Source organism: Branchiostoma lanceolatum, chromosome 12 (assembly GCF_035083965.1).
Source record: "Branchiostoma lanceolatum isolate klBraLanc5 chromosome 12, klBraLanc5.hap2, whole genome shotgun sequence".
In the NCBI taxonomy this organism is placed as follows: domain Eukaryota; kingdom Metazoa; phylum Chordata; class Leptocardii; order Amphioxiformes; family Branchiostomatidae; genus Branchiostoma; species Branchiostoma lanceolatum.
In genome coordinates, this window is record NC_089733.1 from 6,865,153 (window position 1) to 6,884,043 (window position 18,891).

At 41.3% G+C, this 18,891-nt stretch overlaps 1 protein-coding gene and 1 long non-coding RNA gene across 2 annotated transcripts; one reads left to right on the top strand and one right to left on the bottom strand.

Annotated features, from left to right (window-relative positions):
* Nucleotides 1-2,143: 2,143 nt before the first annotated feature.
* LOC136446482 (prokineticin receptor 2-like) lies at nucleotides 2,144-18,612 on the bottom strand. The gene is made up of 4 exons (XM_066444863.1): nucleotides 18,073-18,612; nucleotides 4,019-4,207; nucleotides 3,445-3,540; nucleotides 2,144-2,862 (listed from the first exon to the last, which is right to left on the bottom strand). Exons 1-4 carry the CDS (start codon nucleotides 18,522-18,524, stop codon nucleotides 2,229-2,231), a joined length of 1,371 nt encoding a protein of 456 aa, XP_066300960.1. The 5' UTR covers nucleotides 18,525-18,612; the 3' UTR covers nucleotides 2,144-2,228.
* Nucleotides 6,251-9,180, top strand: LOC136446204 (uncharacterized). Its single transcript, XR_010757527.1, has 2 exons — nucleotides 6,251-7,584; nucleotides 8,107-9,180. It is a non-coding gene; the product is annotated as an uncharacterized lncRNA (long non-coding RNA).
* Nucleotides 18,613-18,891: the final 279 nt, after the last annotated feature.

Here is an 18,891-nt window from a genome sequence, read left to right on the forward strand (position 1 = left end):
TTCTGGGTTGATACCTCTGGTACTTTGAAGGAATTACTATATTTCAGGTTCTTAGGGGGTGTCATCCACATAATCAAATCAACAAGGCCCTATATTGGATATTGGAGATTCATTTTAACACAACCAGTAACTCTAAACTGCTGACGTTTCGGAGTCTGTCAGACACCTTTCCCAGAGCTTCTGAGTACTGTGAGGAAGGTGTCTGACAGACACCGAAACTTCAGCAGATGAGAGTCACTGGTTGTGTCTCCAATATACTATGTTCTACAAACCTAATGAAATTATTTTCGGATGGCCATACATTTTAGGCTATATGGACAAAGTCGCCATTTCGTTCACATTTCCTTGATCGTATCCTTTTTTTAAATTGTTATTCAACGGTATACTTGAAAAGCCATCTAAATAGGACGTTGACTTATCTCCAAGCAGATCTAACGGTTGCAATAAAAACTGCCAGTTGGAAACAGTCGTTGCAACCGTTAGATCTGCTTGGAGATTTGATGCTCACCCCAAGAATCGATCCCTCATGTAACTGCCGCAGTTGCAGTGATACTCAAGAAAGCACCGTCCTGAGGGTGTAGTCTACGGCACCAAAGCTTAGGATTACTTCTTTATCGACGTCGGCAGATCGTTAAACTCTAAAACTACCTATCGAACCATAGAGTAACTAATAGCGGCTATGTCGTAACTATTCGTCCTTGTCCTACAAGCAGGTTTCTTGTTGAACGTTTCGTCTGGTTTGCTTCTTAAGGGTTTTCACAGTTACATAGGTTTTAACACTTAATTGACCTCATTGTATCAGCCCGACTGGACACGTCAACTAATGTTAAAACCTAATTACCCAACCTTTGAACATTAATGCAATGCGACAAACTTAACGGCAAAATACAGTTACGAGGGGGGGGGGGGGTTAGCTCATTTTCGATTTCGCAATTTGATTAACATTCTTATGAATAGTAGTAGTAGTAGAACGTGCACAGGCCAGAACCGGCCCCTTACTTAGGGTTATGCAGCCCTTTTTTGGGGTGACATAACATTTCGTTGGCAGTCGTACAGGACGGGGATTGCCAGTTCTCTCGTCCGGGTGAATGGCATAAATCACCGTATGCGAGACGGAGGTTCGCCAGGCCTCCATCCGGGTGATTTCTTATGTATGGTCAAGTATTAATCATCGATGGAGCTACTGTTAGATTTTCCTCATTATCCAGTCTACATGTCACGCTCTTTTTTTAAAATTCCGATGGACGCCGATATAAAATAAGGAGGGTTTTCTCTTTTTTCCTGTTTTAACGTTTTACCTTATTTCTTTTTCTTTCATTCTTTTTCCCTGTTTATTCTAGGATGACGTAGGAAGATATTAGATGGATGTTATGATATATTCTTTTTGATTGTCATTTATCTTTAAAATACAGGCCGCCGCAATATACAATGAAAATATGTTTAGACTAGAAGTTGAAATAACAGAGGGCAAACACTTTTTGAGCACATGTAGATATTATGTATTTACCGATAGGACTCATATGAACCACGATAAAATATACAATTAAAATGTTCAATTCATTTTATACATTAATTATCCGACTTGATTATACACATGCTTATTTTTCAAATATTTGACATCTTTAAAAAGGTTTCAAAGTACAAGTATAACACTTAGTGGGACAAGAAATTTACAATCTAACTGCATAAGAATATAACATCAGTGACGACAATGTCTAAAACAATATACACATAACAAAAATAGTCACTCAAGCAACTGGATTAACTTTTGAAACAGTCAGACGTTTCAGACAGCATCCGCTGTCTTTCGTCAGTGATTTTTTTGCGTATCTTATTACCTAGATGTCTAACCTTCATCAAAATATACATATAAACATTTAAGGAATCTATTATTTACAGAAACAAATCCTAATTTTGATATTGATTCACTTAAGACTTAAATGTATCGATACAAAATAGATAGCAAAGGACACGGAGATTTGAAACACAAACGATATTGAACGAAGATAGAACACTCAGACATGTACAAAAAGCTGTCCTTTGACACAGATGTCCAAAATATTGGAAATGACCTAATGATTTCTTCTTTTTTATATTATAATTTTGCAAGCTTTTTTGTACAATGGCGGTCCTAAAGTCTGTATTTTGGTATATTTCGAATAGTAGTCCATCTTTTTATCTTAAAATGCTTATATTGCACTATCAAATATAATCTCGACAGTGTTTCATTACGCGATCGTAGTGATTTTGTCGTCATTTTTCTGGGAGGTGCTGCCCGAGCTCTGTATCCCTCCTGGGAGCGTATACGCATGCTGCAGATGCTGCCGAAACTCTCTTGGAGTCAGTTTCATCAGACCGTTTTCACCGCTAGATGACGCCTCTGCTTTGTTCACAGCAGATGTCCGAGCAGTGCGGAGTTCCACAACAGGATTTATATTCCCCCCACCCTCCCTTCTTTGCCGCGAACTCGATTTGGTGTCCGAAGATGTTTGAGCTCTGACCATGACGAATGGCTGAGCTGCGACTTGTCTATTTTGTCTGTTTCTTCGCAACGCCCTACAGTCGCTGGCCAACATCTTGATGTGCTTTCTGGCACTCTTGTTCATGATGATGTACACGATGGTGTTGCTCATATTGTTGGACATCCCGAGCGCTTCCACGATGAAGTAGATGGTTGTATTGTGGTGGGTGTCGTGTAGGATCTCGGGGAAGAAGTCTCGGATGATGGCGTAGATGTAGTAGGGGAGCCAGCTCAGGGTGAAGAGGACCACGATGACCATAAGCAGTCGCACCACGCGACGTTTGGACTGCTGGATTCTCATCTGCTGTTCGTCAGTCTGATGCCCAGGAACCGTCCGGTACCTGATACATATGCAGTTGAATTAGAACCATTCCTTAGTTGCTAGTTGTAGAATGATACGAATTGTGGTTTGATCTCATTTGCACAACTATGCCTAGGGCGTGGGGTGGGGTCGTGTGGCGTAACGGCAGGGCATTCGACTCAACCAAGAGGTCCCGAGTTCGAATCCCCCTACGTCACCTTGGGAAAGTCAGTTTCCTCACTTTGCCCAGGTATATAAGATTAAAATGGTTATGTTGCTATCTGTACGTGTGTTATAAAAACTTTAATGCAGTGCCACGTCGTCCTTGTCTGTCAAAAACCGAAGTAAAAAAATGCTTATGACCGTAAACGTACCAGAAAGAGTACATTTAATTCAACACATGCAATTTTTATAAGAAACAAAATAAGCAAGGTAATCTCGAATCAGGATAATTATACTTGTGAAATTATAGTTATCAGTGTAAACAGGATTGATACGTTGGTTATATTAATCTAATCTGTTCGTTTTTGGAAATATATATATATATAAAAATCCGAAAAAAATGAATGCTTAATCATGAATATTGTCATAAGTAGATAGGGGATTAAGAAAAAAAATATACCATATGCGTAGGCTGATCCGAATGTAGCAAAAGCCCATGATGAGGACAGGAAGAGCAAACTGAAGGATGAACAAAGTCAGGTAGTAGGCTTTGTACCTGTAAACAAAGAAATTACACAATTGGCAATTTTCCAACGGAACTAAAGAAAACTGTTAAACGGAATGTAAAATTTGGCAACATTCAATAGAATATGAGCAAATGTAGAATGATATAATAAATGTGTTGGTTGAAGCTAATCCTGCCGTCCAAAAGGGAGAGCAGAAAAACTTGGAGTTAAAAAGACATGAACACTAGGGCCTTATACCAACCCAGGACGGGGGGCGACATAGATTATCTGTGACCTTTGATCCACTCCTAACAAATTCTCGTGTTCAAAGTGCAACACGTGATGTCATAAAGACGCCAACGAAACTACATTGTACTGGACAGAGAGAAACTGCGATAAGCTATCATAATGATATAGACGCCTTAGACCGTTCATTTTCAAAAAGGAATGCTATCTAATGGAAAATATGTCCGATTTCTCTTTGTGTAAATAGTTGTATAATCCTGATGCAGAATACAAGAGGCTTACATTTCTTCAGCGTGAACCGGCCAGACTTGTCCGCAGAATGCTGACCCGCCAGTTGGGTACTGGACAGCTTGTGAGTAGATGGCAACAGGGATGGCCAGTAGCATGGACACCACCCACACCAGGACCGTGACTATGAAGGCAGCACGTGGTGACATCCGTGTAACACTGGTACACACCAGAACCACATACCTGCAATGTTTATAAACAATAATACGTTTATTTAGAATTCCTGCCCGAAGGCTAATTAAGGGTTAATGACCCGCCCCGAGGTGTATATGGTGTCATAACGCCTGGCAGTACAAGGTTAAGAAAAAGATTCATCAAATAGATACCCCCTCTACAAAATGCAACGGTTATAAAGATTTTTTAAACAATGTTAAGAAAAAGATTCATCAAAAAGATACCCCCTCTACAAAATGGAACGGTTGTGTTCTGACATGAGGTCATAAGTGGTGTGTTATGGCGTGATAACAGACCACTTATTGTGGGCAATGGAGGCTTCTGATTGGTCGACGCCATCTACCTATGTGATAATTGCAAATAACAAACATGAGGGTACAAAATAGGTATAAAAGTGGCTAAGCTAGATTATACAAACACTATTGTCTAAAATTAGTGAAGGGTTTGACTTCTTTTTTGTAAGCAATGGAATATGTTATGTCCCACCTTTTCTATAGTTTGTGGGGTTTTGGTAGTTAAAAGAAGAATCGTCTTTTCTTTGTCTGTAAGCTTAGAGAAATCCGGATAGATTTTAGGGCCCTGAATAGTCAACTCATTTCGTGCATCAACAGTTTGAAATTAAGTGTATCTCGTCTTCCACGGCATTTGTACTGCAATACTTAAGAATGAAGACCTTTACTTTACATTATATATCCACTGGGTAGAGTACACAACAAAGAGAATAGTGTACAGATACATTGAATACACTGTCAAGCTATTACAAGTGTTATAATCTAATAATCGCTTCTTTGTGATGTTAAAAATATAAGAGCGGAGGTGTTGCATAATCAAATGTGCCCCGATGGAATTATGTACCCGATGCTATGTACCCATGCCAGGTGGAAATATGTACCCTGATCGAACTATGTACCCGGACGGAATTATTTACCCTGGTGGAATTATGTGTCCTGGTGAAATTATGTATTCTGGTAGAATTATGTACCCTGATGGAATAATGATCCCTGGCTGAATTATGTATCCTGGCGAAATTATGTACCATGTTGAAATTAAAATCATTTGAAAAAAAAAATAATCAAATGTTTGTCTAAAGTTCTAAACTCATAAGAAATATGGATTTGTCCTCGAAATTAGGTGTATGAAGCAGTTTATTTTAGAATCACAGCTGACGCTTGAACATATTCGTATACGTATTTTATCCCTACACATACACATATACGTATACATATACTAGATTAGCGTCACTGAAATGTGTAGTTATATAATATCGCTAAATATTTTAGTGAAGCCCATCAGATGTGATTTTCACATCTTAGCATGGTCAAATTATCTTAACGTGGTAACATCTTTGTAAGGAAATATATTTATTTATTTGCAAATGTAACAAGACACTACACAGTCTCTCAGGCAGCATGGCTGGAAATATAAGTTTAGTTATCATATAAAGCACTGTCAATTTACAACTTTTGCGCCAAAAGATGCCTACGATGCCAATGCAATAACCTATATTTATTTTTTTTTAATTCAAAGCATAATAAGTTAGTAACATTGCCATTAATGGTTGTTTATTCTTTTTATATAAAATAGACTTCATTTAAAATGTAACACGTACTTTCTGTAGGGAGGCTATTAAAGTTGAATTAAACTAGGCGAACAGTTGTAGTAATTGGGGTAACTTCTGTAATCATGCAGTAAGGTATACCATGTTATACATATTAATACAACTCAGTCTTAAAGAGCGGGGTGAATGTGGTATGATGCATTAGCATGGTTGAATAAAATAATTGCAAACCGGTAACTTAATTGTGAAAACCCTGCCCCTAAATGAAAGAAGTAATCTGAGTGACTCCGAGGGAGCCAAATGAATACACATGCAGCGTCGCTTTTGGTTTTCCATATCTTGACAATGATTACGACAAACTGTAGCTACGGATAAGTATCGACGACCAGGGGATTACAGTACACATGGCTTGTAAGCCTGAAAGATAGAATTGCAAAGGGTTTGACCCCACGTAGAAATGAAGGGCAATCGATCAAAGTGGCTACTGTAATTCTAAAACTTCCACTGCACGAAATGGCCACGTATCCTGACGGATCCGACGTATCCGGAATCGGGCCTCATGGCGTTTCCGAGCGAATCCGGAAAAATCCCAGTTCACTGCTCGGATACTGAAGTGCCCGCAGATCCGATCAATTCCGACGCCGTATTCTTCTGGATTCGTGATGCGCCTCGGATACCCGAAGATATTTGCGCGGATCCCTCGTTTTTTGATATTTGGAATGTTCGGATTGTTTGTATGTCGGTAGTTGCTTCGGATCCTGACGAATAAATACACACGGCACGGCATGATCTCATTTCCTGACGAATCCAGCAGATCCGGAATTGCGCATCATAGCACATACGGAACGTTTCCGATTGGATCCTATACACCTCAGATCAGACAATTCCGGCGCCGTATACGTCTGGATCCTTCATACGTTTCGGGTACAGATACGGAACGTTTCCGAGCAAATTCAGACAATTACCAGGTACACCTCAGATCCGGCAATTCCGACGCCGTATACGTCTGGATCCGTGATGCGCGTCGGATACCTGAGGATATTTGCGCGGATCCTTCGTTTCTAGATATTTGTCAATATGGCAGAGATTTTCGGATTGTTTGTCGGTAGTTGCTTCGGATCCTGACCAACAAATACACACTCCACGGCACGCGGCATGATCTCAGATCCTGACGAATCCAACAGATCCGGAATTGCGCATCATAGCAGATACGGAACGTTTCCGATTGGATCCGATGCACCTCAGATCCGACAATTCCCGCGCCGTATACGTCTGGATCCTTCATATGTTTCGGGTACAGATACGGAACGTTTCCGAGCAAATTCGGACAAATACCAGGAACACCTCAGATCCAGCAATTCTGATGCCGTATACGTCTGGATACGTTTCGGGTACAGATACAATATCTACTCGGATCTTTCATTTTTTCATGTATTTGCCAATATGTTAGAAGTTCAGATTTGCCAATATGTTAGAAGTCATGAGCTGTCTCGGATCCTGACGTGTACGGAACACGGATTCGTGTCGGATATCCAAATTACCCACAAGACACTTCTGGGCGCGACAAACGTTAACGGTTTTCTTTCGGTTAACAGCACAGACAAGAACGGCGTTTCATCACCTTCTGTGCTTAACATGGCATCGCCAGAGTCTACCATGGTCGACCAGTGATTTTTGAGTGACTTGAGAGTCGAAGGGAATTCGGTGTAAACTCAAACGCACGGAATTGCGACGTTGTCTTCTTCGTGCATGCAATATTCGTCGCCCCCCTCCCCCCTTGTAAACGCTGGTAGGGAGTTGATTCATCATTTTGAGGGACTGCCCTTTGGTAAGTACAAATTGAAAAATTCCCGTTTCTAACTAGTTTTGACGTCAGTTATCCTCCTATTGTGGCTTGACATATCATCGCATTCGCATGACCATAAGAATTCTCCAGCCGACCTGCCCTTTTACGGCGTAAGGATCTAGGAAATTTAAAATTTCAATTTGTTCATTCTTGCCAATGGTCAGCAGACATGTGTGTCTGGTTAACGTTTCAGATACAAAATAGCAAGCAGTGGAGGGAAAGATAATTAAAGATATGGAAGGGAAGAAAATGTCATAAGTATTTGTCCCACAAAGATCCCACAGGTTGTGGATAGTGAACTAGAACTTATAAGGAGGCAGTAGTGTGCCTCAGTGATTATTTCATTCAGTTATAGCTGTGCATGTTTGATCAATATCATATTCAAGTTATAGATGTAAGTTTTACGTAGTCAATTCAACGATGCCCAGATTCATTTTTTTACACATGCGAGTATGTGATATGTTTAATATTTGTCATTGTTTCCATTTATATATATATATCCAGTACAGCATCGGCAGATACTTCCTTCACAAATGCAGCACATATTGTGAGGACCTTGGCTGGGAACAAAGCAATCAACTGTCAGATGCTCAGCTGCTGAGTACCTCAGGCTCCTTTGGCAAGTCCATCATCGGTACACTTCAATGTTAGCTGAGAGAGGCATGATGGATATCCATTGTCCCGTGTTTTTTGTAGCTGCTGTGATGAAACGAAGCCCATGTCAAAACCATGTGACATGTTCCTTAAATACGTGAATTGATATTTATTCATCATTTGGTTTTATCATATAGGAACTGGTTCATCACAAGATGGACTCCAAGCTGAGTCCAACATGCAGATACAGAAGAAATCAGCCTTGCCTGTCCCTTACCAAGAATGCATGGAAGAAGTGAACTCAGATGTAGTCAGAGAATGGGGAGAGGACGATTATACACATGCAGTTCCACGGCATATGCTACTTACGTTTAAAATGTGGCGTGTCATCATGGGAGTTCTTCAGACAGTATAATGTTACTTTCTATTTTCAACCTCTGTATTTGAAATAATTGTATCTGATGGCTTTTAGATTAAGAGCTGGCCACAAATAAGGCTTTTATTACTTTAGTGGAATATTTAGAACATGTAGATAATTTTGGTCCAAGGGCACTATACAGTAGTAAATATTACCACAATGTTGTGATGGTGTTACTTGTAATACATTTCATAATTTTTCAGAACATTGTGCTTGCACAACCCCAATTTACCGACATTAACCTGCATATGCAGTGGTGCTTTGAGTATGTGGATGTCCCTCAGCCTGTCTCAAATGAAATGGATCATTTAGCCATATAGTACTTCCGTATTGTATTGTATTTGATAGTTTTTGAACTTAGAAATACATTATGTTGAGATATGAAATGATACATATGTTACATACAGGCTTTCCCAAACTTCCTGTCATTCAAAATGATGTTTTGGGTATAGTTAAATTAGGAATGCAAGCACATAGTCGGATCCGTTACGGATTCGTTGTTGGGTCCACCTGTACCCGTCAGTATTCACCATTTTCTTCAAAATACAGAAAAATCCCTGTACGCATCCGTCAGGATCTGTGGCATTTCCGTACAGTGTACGGCTCCGTATTCGTCGAAAATCCCTTACTTTCGGATTCTTCAGGAAATATTCCATATACCGGTGCGGAAATAGTCGGATACGTTACACGAATCCGCATGTATCCGTCAGTATCCGCCAAAAATACAGAAAAATTCCTGTTCGTATCCGTCAGGATCGGTGGCATTTCCGTACAGTGTACGGCTCCGTATTCGTCGAAAATCCCTTACTTTCGGATTCTTCAGGAAATATTCCATATACCGGTGCGGAAATAGTCGGATACCTTACACGAATCCGCATGTATCCGTCAGTATCCGTCAGTATCCGACAAAAATACAGAAAAATCCCGGTACGTATACGCCGGGAAACGAGGCCATTTCGTGCAGTGTTCGATTGAGGGCTTAGCCACATGATGGTAGGACTTTCCTGCCAGCCAAATAGACCACCAGTACCATATAGAATTACGCCTTTATAATAACTTTATTGCTCAACAATTGTACAAGGTACAGAGTATGGCATTCACTGGGTATGGCATTATATAATGCCCATAAGTCACTTGCAGCGCGGTGTCCCTAGATTGCTATTATAGTCCCCTATTGACTGTTCCCTTTTCCAGTATCAATCCATATGGCATCGAATAAATCAAAGGCAACGCGGCATTCGTTTTGAAGTTGGTGTATGTTTACATACGCATGTAGACTAATTTGATATCCTGCCATATGTACGTGGATGGTGCAATTGTGTAACATTATAGGCCAAAGTGGACCAAGTCAGAATCTGTGAGGTACCCTGAAGATTAGTTGAACGTTCTTTCTTTGTATTTCATACCCGTTAAATCGCCTCTTTGCGTAACACCAGTTTTGTACTAAAAAGAACTTGCTGCATATCCGGACTTTTATTTGATCAACTGACACCGGATGTTCACCCTCTATTCTTGATAACTGCGAGTTCTTTAAAGTGTTCGAGGTGTGGCTTTACTCAAACACAGGGCGTCTACTTTAGCTTGACGTCCTATCCGGGCAGAATCTGGGTACTCATTGACGCCTGTGTTGAGTGGGGAAACTGGTGTAAACACCTTTCCCAAGGGCACACATCTAGGTTTTGAGTCAAAACACCTTTAACTACGTGTACAAGGCCACAGTACCACCCAGAGTAATGGCATTTTAGGTGCCCTAAGCAATTTCAGGGGGTAAAACTGGAAGTATTCTGGATAAGGAAATCTATATGAAATTGACATGACCCAATACTCAGCACAGAATCCAGCAGTAACCGTTTTTAGTCGATAATTTTCGGTAATTTCTGGCCGTGTGAAGCCACAATGTCCGAACACATTGAGCCATGACCATGTGTTTAATAGTCCGGAAGTGTTCGGGACTTATCGGTCAGAATCGCGCATGTTCCGAAGATTTGAACTAATGGCTGGCCTCGAAGTGCTCAGATATCCATGAGTTCACACCACACAACGACATCACATCTTTACTCCATGATGGTCGATATGCAATGAGATAGCGTTATTTAAGCTTACTTTGGATAGCAATCACTAAAAAATTAATTTTGAAAATACAACTTTCAACGCTTTTATATTTCTTAGGTTGCCTTTAACGTTGAAAAGCTCCTGTCTTGGAAAACAAGTTGTGTTATGTTTTTGTTTGGCAGCTTACAAATGTTTATTCCATGAAACAGATGGTTGACTTAAGCTCAGTTAATTCTGAATTCAATAAAACATGTCGCTATGATAAAGAAAGGGAATTGATTTCAAAATAAGAGAAAATGGATTGTGCACAGAATTGCCGTGCCAAAACTGTATGACAATTCCACGTATGGTGAAGTCAAGGAGGCTCAAACAAAACCTTAGCCTGGAAACCATACCGTCGGGAGCTCCTCTGTTTCTCTGCGGAGCTGGGAGTGATGCCCGCCCGCCCAGACAGATTAGCCCGCCCGAGGGGTAGGTAGTCTACGGTGGCAGCAAAACTACGGTGGCTGCTAAACTACGGTGGCTGCGAAACTCTATATGGCAGTTAAGAAGACAGACTGACAGAAACGGGTCAATTTAGCAGACTGGGTCCGGTAAAACACACCCAAGCCGACCCGTAGAGACGGGGACCAGGCTAACAAAACCTCTATGAATGCAATGATAATTGTAACATATGTTCTCGCTGCACGGCATAAGACTAACATGCCGGTCATCCGTATGCCAGAATGATGCCAGATTCAATGTATACATCGGTAGTGAGTCCTTAGATCTTCGGCCTACCCAATAATCACGATTCTGCAACAGTCCATATCAGCCTGTGGGTATTACTAATTGGGTGTTGAAGTACCTTATCAAAACATATTTTGCAATGGCATATGACCGCACTTCCTTCAAAATAAAAGGCCGGCTTATATATTACTCAATACATCTGCTTTAATCAATATGGCAAGATAAAGTCCCTGAATGGAACCCAGCTCAAGGAAGTTGAGCATTTGACATATCTGGGAAGTGACATATCTTCCACAGAGAAGGATGTTTGCATAGTCATATCTAAAGCCTGGGAGGCACTTAAGGCCAATATGGAAATCCACATTACCACACATCATGAAAATGAACTTCTTCAAGGCTGTGGTAGAATATGTGCTATTGTATGGTTCATCAGCATATGGACTCTGAAAACGAAAACTTCAGAACAAGCTTGACGGAACTTACACCCGTATGCTTCGAGCTGTGCTCAATAAATCATTGAAACACCACCCCCCAGGCCCACTAAAGCGGAACTGTATGGAACTTTACCATCCGTATCATCAACCATACTAGAGAGAAGGGCTAGGTTTGCAGGACATAGCTACAGAAACAAAGCAGAACTTGTAAGCGAACTCCTGCTCTGGACACCAACTCATGGGCACTCCTGTGTCGGGCGACCCCGACGGACCTACATAGACCAACTTGCTGGGATGTAGGGGTGAGGTCTGAAAACTAGACCAACTAATGGCGGGCCGTGACACCTGGAGGGAGAGAGCAGCCTTAGTCCGGGCGGCCCGATATGATGATGTTGTGAATACATCGACCTGTAAACCACAGCTATGAAGGTTGACCACGCCACAGGTAGGCTAGTTAATCCGGTAGACTTTCTTTAAAGTTTGCAGAATTTTCCTTTGAGAAAAAGCTCCCATTTTGCCCCCCCCACCCCCACAAAAAAGTCACACTGTCCATTGATGATGGACTACTCCCTAAGGACACAGCGTACTTATATGTAACAAAGTGGCCCGTCCCACAAGGACGGACGAACACCATTTCTGTGTTGCCCCAATTTAGACTGCAAAAATTCTGATGACAAATGAGCGTTAATCAACAATTTGTTGGTAATACTAATCATAGAATACCTGCTATCTTCTTTTGCTTATGCATCAATTAGGCCACAGAAAGTAAATTCTATGGATGACATCAGCGCGCGCATTGATTTCCGCTGGATTTTGAAATAAAAAAAAACCTTCGGCAACGGTCAACATACCGAAAATAGTACAATATGTCGCAAACTACTGTCAGTTTTATCGCAAAAACGTTCTAGATGCCATAAAAAAGGCATTTGCACATGTAAGAATTGCGAAAGCTCGTGCAAATGCGTTGCATAATTATTGTGTATGCTGTAATAAGATTGCTCCTCGTCACCAACTTACAGGAAGACCTCATGGCAAACTTGTAACATAGTCGCGAAGCGAACGTACTACTAACAAATCCGATAACAGGGTCAGATGAAGTAACTTATGTCGTGCGGTTTGAGTAGACCACTGTCTAGCTGTCTGTATGTTGAAGACAGAATGAAAACGCGGGTGATTTCTAAGGCACGGCAATTCAGTCAGGCAGTCAGGACAGCAATAGCGATAGAGAACTTGCGCTGAGGGAAAGTGAGCAGACCCAGCAATTGCAACATGAAGTCACCGTCAGTCTGCCTCATGACTCAGGAGACTCCCGTGCCAAGTGTACGGAAACCCTGTCTCTGCCGTCTTGCTATACACACCCGGATATAAATTCATAATTCAACTATCTTGACGTTGACGTCAGCGTTAGTTAATGTTTTATTGAATACAGAGATAAAAGACTTGTTGTGATACCGTGTTTTATCGCTTTAATTCTTCTTACATGCTTTATGGTATTTAAGTTTCAAAGATGTAGAGGTCTTGTCTTTTTCCCCGAGCGCACTAAATTTGGAGTCTGCAGAGGATGTCATCCATAAAATGTACATGCTGTGGCCTTAATACATGTACATGAAGATTTATGTCAGCTATTAGACGCTTGAGGGAAGAGACCTCTATACTATTTGGTGGTTTCCGTTTTAGTGAGCACATCTAGAATGTTCTGAAACCTTCCCGGCAAATGCAGAGGCTAAGCCGTGAATTAGCATTTAACCTTTTCAAGCGTGCGCTACAGGTGTTCCAATTCAAAAGTCAATGTACCAGCGAATTATTCCTTTAAAGCTGCTGATAGCTATGAAGCACAATTACAGCTTAAGCTACTTCGATCCCCATGTGTGTGGACATGTGCCAACTGACTTTTGTGCTCGTGAGCTTTCTGTGTATCTATCGCACGTTTTGCAAGGACGTTTGATGTAATTTCAAAGCAGATCAGTCGGTGGCAAGTGAGTATACAAAGGACCAAACAGTTTCATAAGTGGCCCCTAGGATATTGACTATCGACCGATAGATCTGCTTGGAGATTAGTTTAACCAATTTCAACCTTCTTTAAAGAAGACGACTGAATCGTGAATGAACGTTAAACGTATAGTAGCTAATATGTGGAAAGTATTAAATTCGTACGGTAAAATCGTACGTATATTATTCTTCAATTTTTGAAGACCTAATTGGAACAGGAATTTGCTAATGGTACAGTAACAGTAGTCGTAAAGAGTTTCCGGCACGAAGATTAATGTTAAGCTTCTATCTATCTATCTATTGGTTCAGCATGTACGTGCCAGGGTTGCCCAACTAGCCGTAGGCTATTACTAAGGACGAACCCATAGGACTGTAGGTTTTGGATCATCGCACACCAAGGCATGCCCCTACTCTTTTTAGAAAGGTGTGGTGGGTTCTTTTACGTGCGCGGGGTGTGGAAAATGTTAAGCTTCCTTGGACAAAATAATCTACCTGCAGTTGTGACCTATTGGGAAAGCGAAGTCCATGGATTTTTATACAAAAATAGGTTAATGGGTCTGATTCTTTTGGCAGCGACCCTATCGGGGTAAAGCCTATTCATAGCATAGAAAATTACGATGGTCCTGAAAATATTGTATAAAAACTGTAACCTTCATTAACATAAATCCTCCGGTTCACGTAAATCTGCCACTTTGAAAAGCAGGGGTTTTTAGAGATGTCTAGTGCAGCATCCCCATGTACGTAATATACAGTTTAGATATACAGGAGTGAATTATACTGGAGGACGCCGGGTCGGAGAATCGTTTAGACGTATCTTTTCAAGGTGGTGGAATTATGTTACCCTGGGTGGAATCATGTTAGTGGATGTTTGTATGTAGCTAATTTCCAAGCAGATCTATCGGTGGCATGATAGTATCAAAAGGGCAAAAGCATTATCCAATTGACCCAATTCGATGTGGCCTCGATTCATTAATTTCCAAAAAGACCTATCGATGTCAAGACAGTATCCGAAGGGCTAAAACAGTACCTAACCATTTTCACTCACGTAGGGAGTGCGGGGCCCTGTTGGATAGTTAAGAAATATTTGTCTTAAGCCATGTATTTCTTCATTTATATTTTTGTACGTGCATTTTTGGTATAGTCATTTTGGACAATAACGTTATCAGTTGTACGGCTCAGCCCTGGAATTTGACTATGGCTTTACTAAACGGTGCTGAACTTAAATTGACACTTTTCTTGTAATCTTCTTTTCCAAATATGACCAAGATTGCAAACAGTGGCCCATGTGTACAGATCCGTTTCACCTTAGACTGTTTACAAGAGTTGAGGCGTGCCGAATGAAACAGACCGGGCCCACTACTAATACATCATGGTTTGGCACGCCTACACATGTCTTTGAGGGATTTATCAAAGTAAAGATGGCATGTGCTTGATGTATAGTATTTCCCCCAAGACTTTAAGAGAATGGCAAAGACGTCAGAGTCTAGAAGTCTTCTAAGGACCACATAATTGTTCAAAGATGTATTGGAAATTCATCACCTATAATGCAGTGTGATATATCAGTCATAACTAGAGCGTCGTTTTTTTCATAATTGATAGACCATGCACCGACGCCTCTAACCTCATTACATCAGTCACCTCGCTGAAGCAATTTTGAATGTAATGCACCGATGGTGCCTACACCTCTTCATGCAATCAACATCAATTTATCGTACCCAAGGACAAAAGACAAGTGTACTGTCACTGCAAGTTTGATTGAAAGACCGTTGCGAATTTCTTGTTGGTAAATTGAATTCAGCTTCGGGAGTAGTAATGCCAAATGAATAATGTATCATAATTGTAATCATCTCGCAGCTTCATGATGTCAGATTATTAGGCAAACTATAATGATAGAGACTGTCTGCTGAAATCCTCATAATTAACATTCCAAAACTCGCTGTAGTGGTATGTAAACAATTAAGTAGACTGAGGTTGAAGCATAACGTTCTGTAGCTAGCTAGTAGTGCAATGCAGCCTCAGTACGGCTTACGTATTTAGCCAAGGACACCGGGTCATCCCTACTCGTCTCTTTAGGTGTGTTGGGTTCTTTTACGAGCAGAGGGTAAAGTGGAGAAGTCTCCGTTGCAGTCCTTCCCAGCAGCGATTTTTCAACTTATCCGTTCCAGGTTCTTTGGCCGGGGGCCGTATCTGCTTGAAGCCCCGTATCTCCTTGAGGCCCCGTATCTGCTTGAAATCCCGTAACCGCTGTGAGCCTGCCCCAAGCAGATACGGGGCCTCAAACAGATACGGCCCCCCAGCCAAAGAACCGGGACCCGATAAGTTGCGAAATCATTAGTGGGAAGGACTTCAACGGAAACTAAAAGTGAAGGCTTGATCTTGATGAAAGGTTCAATCCCAACCAAAGACTTCGGGATAGACTAAAAGTCACAAAATAATAGTTTCTCAAGTAACTGGATTGCTGTGGATCTGTTAACTTGTTTATCTTTAAGTTATTACCTTGATGTCAAACCGTCATCGACGTTTCTGTAATACATTATTGGAGGAGAGATTAACGCCTTGCGCTTATCAAAAAACACTTGTCGAGGAGGGGCAATCCCCTAGGCATACATGTGTAGATGGGCGGACTAAATTGTATTATTGACGCACCGCTGTGATTTAACCGCACCAATTGCAAGCGTTCGGCGATTAAATCTCTACCCTCGAAGAGAGAGAACTTGTTTTCGGTCCAACCAATTTTGATACAAATACAAATGATATTATAGCTTAGTTTACAAACAAACTTACACTCTTCAGATCCATCAATCTGACAGAATAGAAAGAATCCAGAAAAGGGCCTTCAGAATCATGATGGGGAGCCAATTCCACTCGTACTCTGACGCCCTGGTCTCTCTCAATCTACAACGCCTATCAGAACGTAGACTGACCCTGTGCCAGGACTTTGCTCGTGCGATTACCATGTCAGGAAGATAAGCACCCTGGCTTTCCCCAGCTGTCAACCAGCCATACAACATGCACCTTTAATAGGCACACCCGACACTATAAACTGCCAACTGGGACTAAGTGGTACTTAACTAGCCCTGTCCCATCGTCCATGCTGAACATTTCAAATGCTTTGTAACCTATTAGACCGAACTGTGCCCTAATTTGTTTTCGACTTGTTTTGTTTTGAGCTTTTCTGTAAAAATTGTCTATTTTCGTCTGTTGTTCAATGAAAAAATGTTGGTTATATTAATTCGTATGTTTTTATTCATGCATTTAAGAAGTCTGTATGACTTAGTGTGACTCTTTATAACAATGTATGACGATGTTGATCTAAATAGTACTAAGCTGTACAACTTAGCCCTTCGGGCTACGAACAGTTTTTATCCACCTTGTGTGGAAAATAAACCAGTCTACATTTGCAGATAACCATATAAATCATCCATAGAAAAGGGCTGTTCTTACATATTTGCCTGCACTACAAAAGAACGAACTACCGAATCCAAGACAAGACTTAGGTCAGCTTTATGATTTCTATAGTTCCTGATTTACGGCAACCTGTACTTCCTTATTAGCGTTAACAGTTATTCTAATAAAGTAATCATTGAATAAAGGTGCATTTTAGATTTTATTGATAAGCATCATTCATGTCTCGGAAAATAAACATTGGCAGCCTTTTTTTCTCCCAGTCTTTTTGAGCACGTCCGGACTTTTACATATTGATCATGTACCAGGAACTCATGCATGAAGTATGTAATATTCTACCACAAATATCCAATTTTGACTGATATATTTTCCGATTATGAAGCGATATATTCAAAACGCAGACAATCAGCGATAAAAAAATCCAGTTGGGCAAAGGTGCTACAGTACAGAATAGAAGCAGTATAATATAGCAAATGGCATCGTTTTAAACATCATACACCAATGCAACGTACAGTTGTAAGCACCTAAAGTGAGGAAATATTTTCATAAGCAGTTGGGAGATTTGGCATTAAAATATACCAACAAGACAGAGCCGTGAGAACCTTTATAGCTGATGTTACAAGTATCTAAATATTTGGGCCCAATCCAGTTTGAATCAAGAGGAGAAAGTTATTTTTACCGCTGCCTGACAGCATTTGTCACTGGTCTTTTTTCAAAGAGTGATAGCAACCACATATATACATATATACAACAAAACTGTATTAGTCTATGTACAACACGAATCCACATGCAAGACACATGTTTTCTACAATTTGTTTCTATAGCATGTACATGGTTATTCTCACTCACCGATCTATGGCGATGACCAGAAGGGAGTTGGTGGACACGTACAGGGATGCCATCCGCAGGTAGTTGATGACAGTACAGGTCGTGTCGCTGTATGTCCAGTAGCGATCGGGGCGGACTATGTAGTAGTCCATGATCAGCGGCATGCACACCACAGCCACGATGAAGTCGGAAAAGGCCAGGTTTGCAATCAGCGCGTTCGTGATCGTTCGCATTTTCTTATACGCGGCGATAACGATAAGCAGTAGGAGATTGCCTACGCCGCACACACAAATGCTTAGGATGTACACCAGGGCCAGGAAGATCTTTACGCCCAGCGGCTCACCAACTGCCTCTAGAGGCTCTAGTGGACGGGGCTCGGCAAAAAGAGCGCCGTCGGCAGCGCTAAGGTTGGCTATCATTTCCAAATCAAACGCGGAAAAATCGTAATCGTACACCGAGCTTGAACGATTCATGATGAAGCTAGCTAGTCCCGAAACCGATTTTCGCGACTGCGTCTACTCGTCGTCGCAAAGACTAACAGGTTCTTTTCCAGCTCGCCGTCTAACCGGTAATGAGCAATGCTTGATTAACGGAACACTTTCTCGCGTCGCCGGGAGAGTTACGCACAGAGGCCGCTCGCGATAATTTGGCGATACGGAGAAATCGTATCTCTGAATATCCTTAACTAGCAAAAATCAAACGTTTGCCTAAACTTACGCAGTTACTAACGATTTTGCAGACGCGGTCGCTTGCAATTTGTTTACCCCGGTGGGAGGTAAGGCTAACCGGGAACTGCCAAAAGAGAACGCGCCTAGCTAGTGCAACAGTTGCGGCGACTGA

Excerpts from the sequence above, each read along its gene's own strand:
- LOC136446482 (XM_066444863.1), bottom strand. The coding sequence starts at position 18,524 with ATGAATCGTTCAAGCTCGGTGTACGATTACGATTTTTCCGCGTTTGAT. Across the intron at positions 4,208-18,072 it reads CTGGTCATCGCCATAGATCG|GTATGTGGTTCTGGTGTGTA; the intron begins GTGAGTGAGAAT and ends TAAACATTGCAG. Across the intron at positions 3,541-4,018 it reads CCGGTTCACGCTGAAGAAAT|GTACAAAGCCTACTACCTGA; the intron begins GTAAGCCTCTTG and ends CTTTGTTTACAG.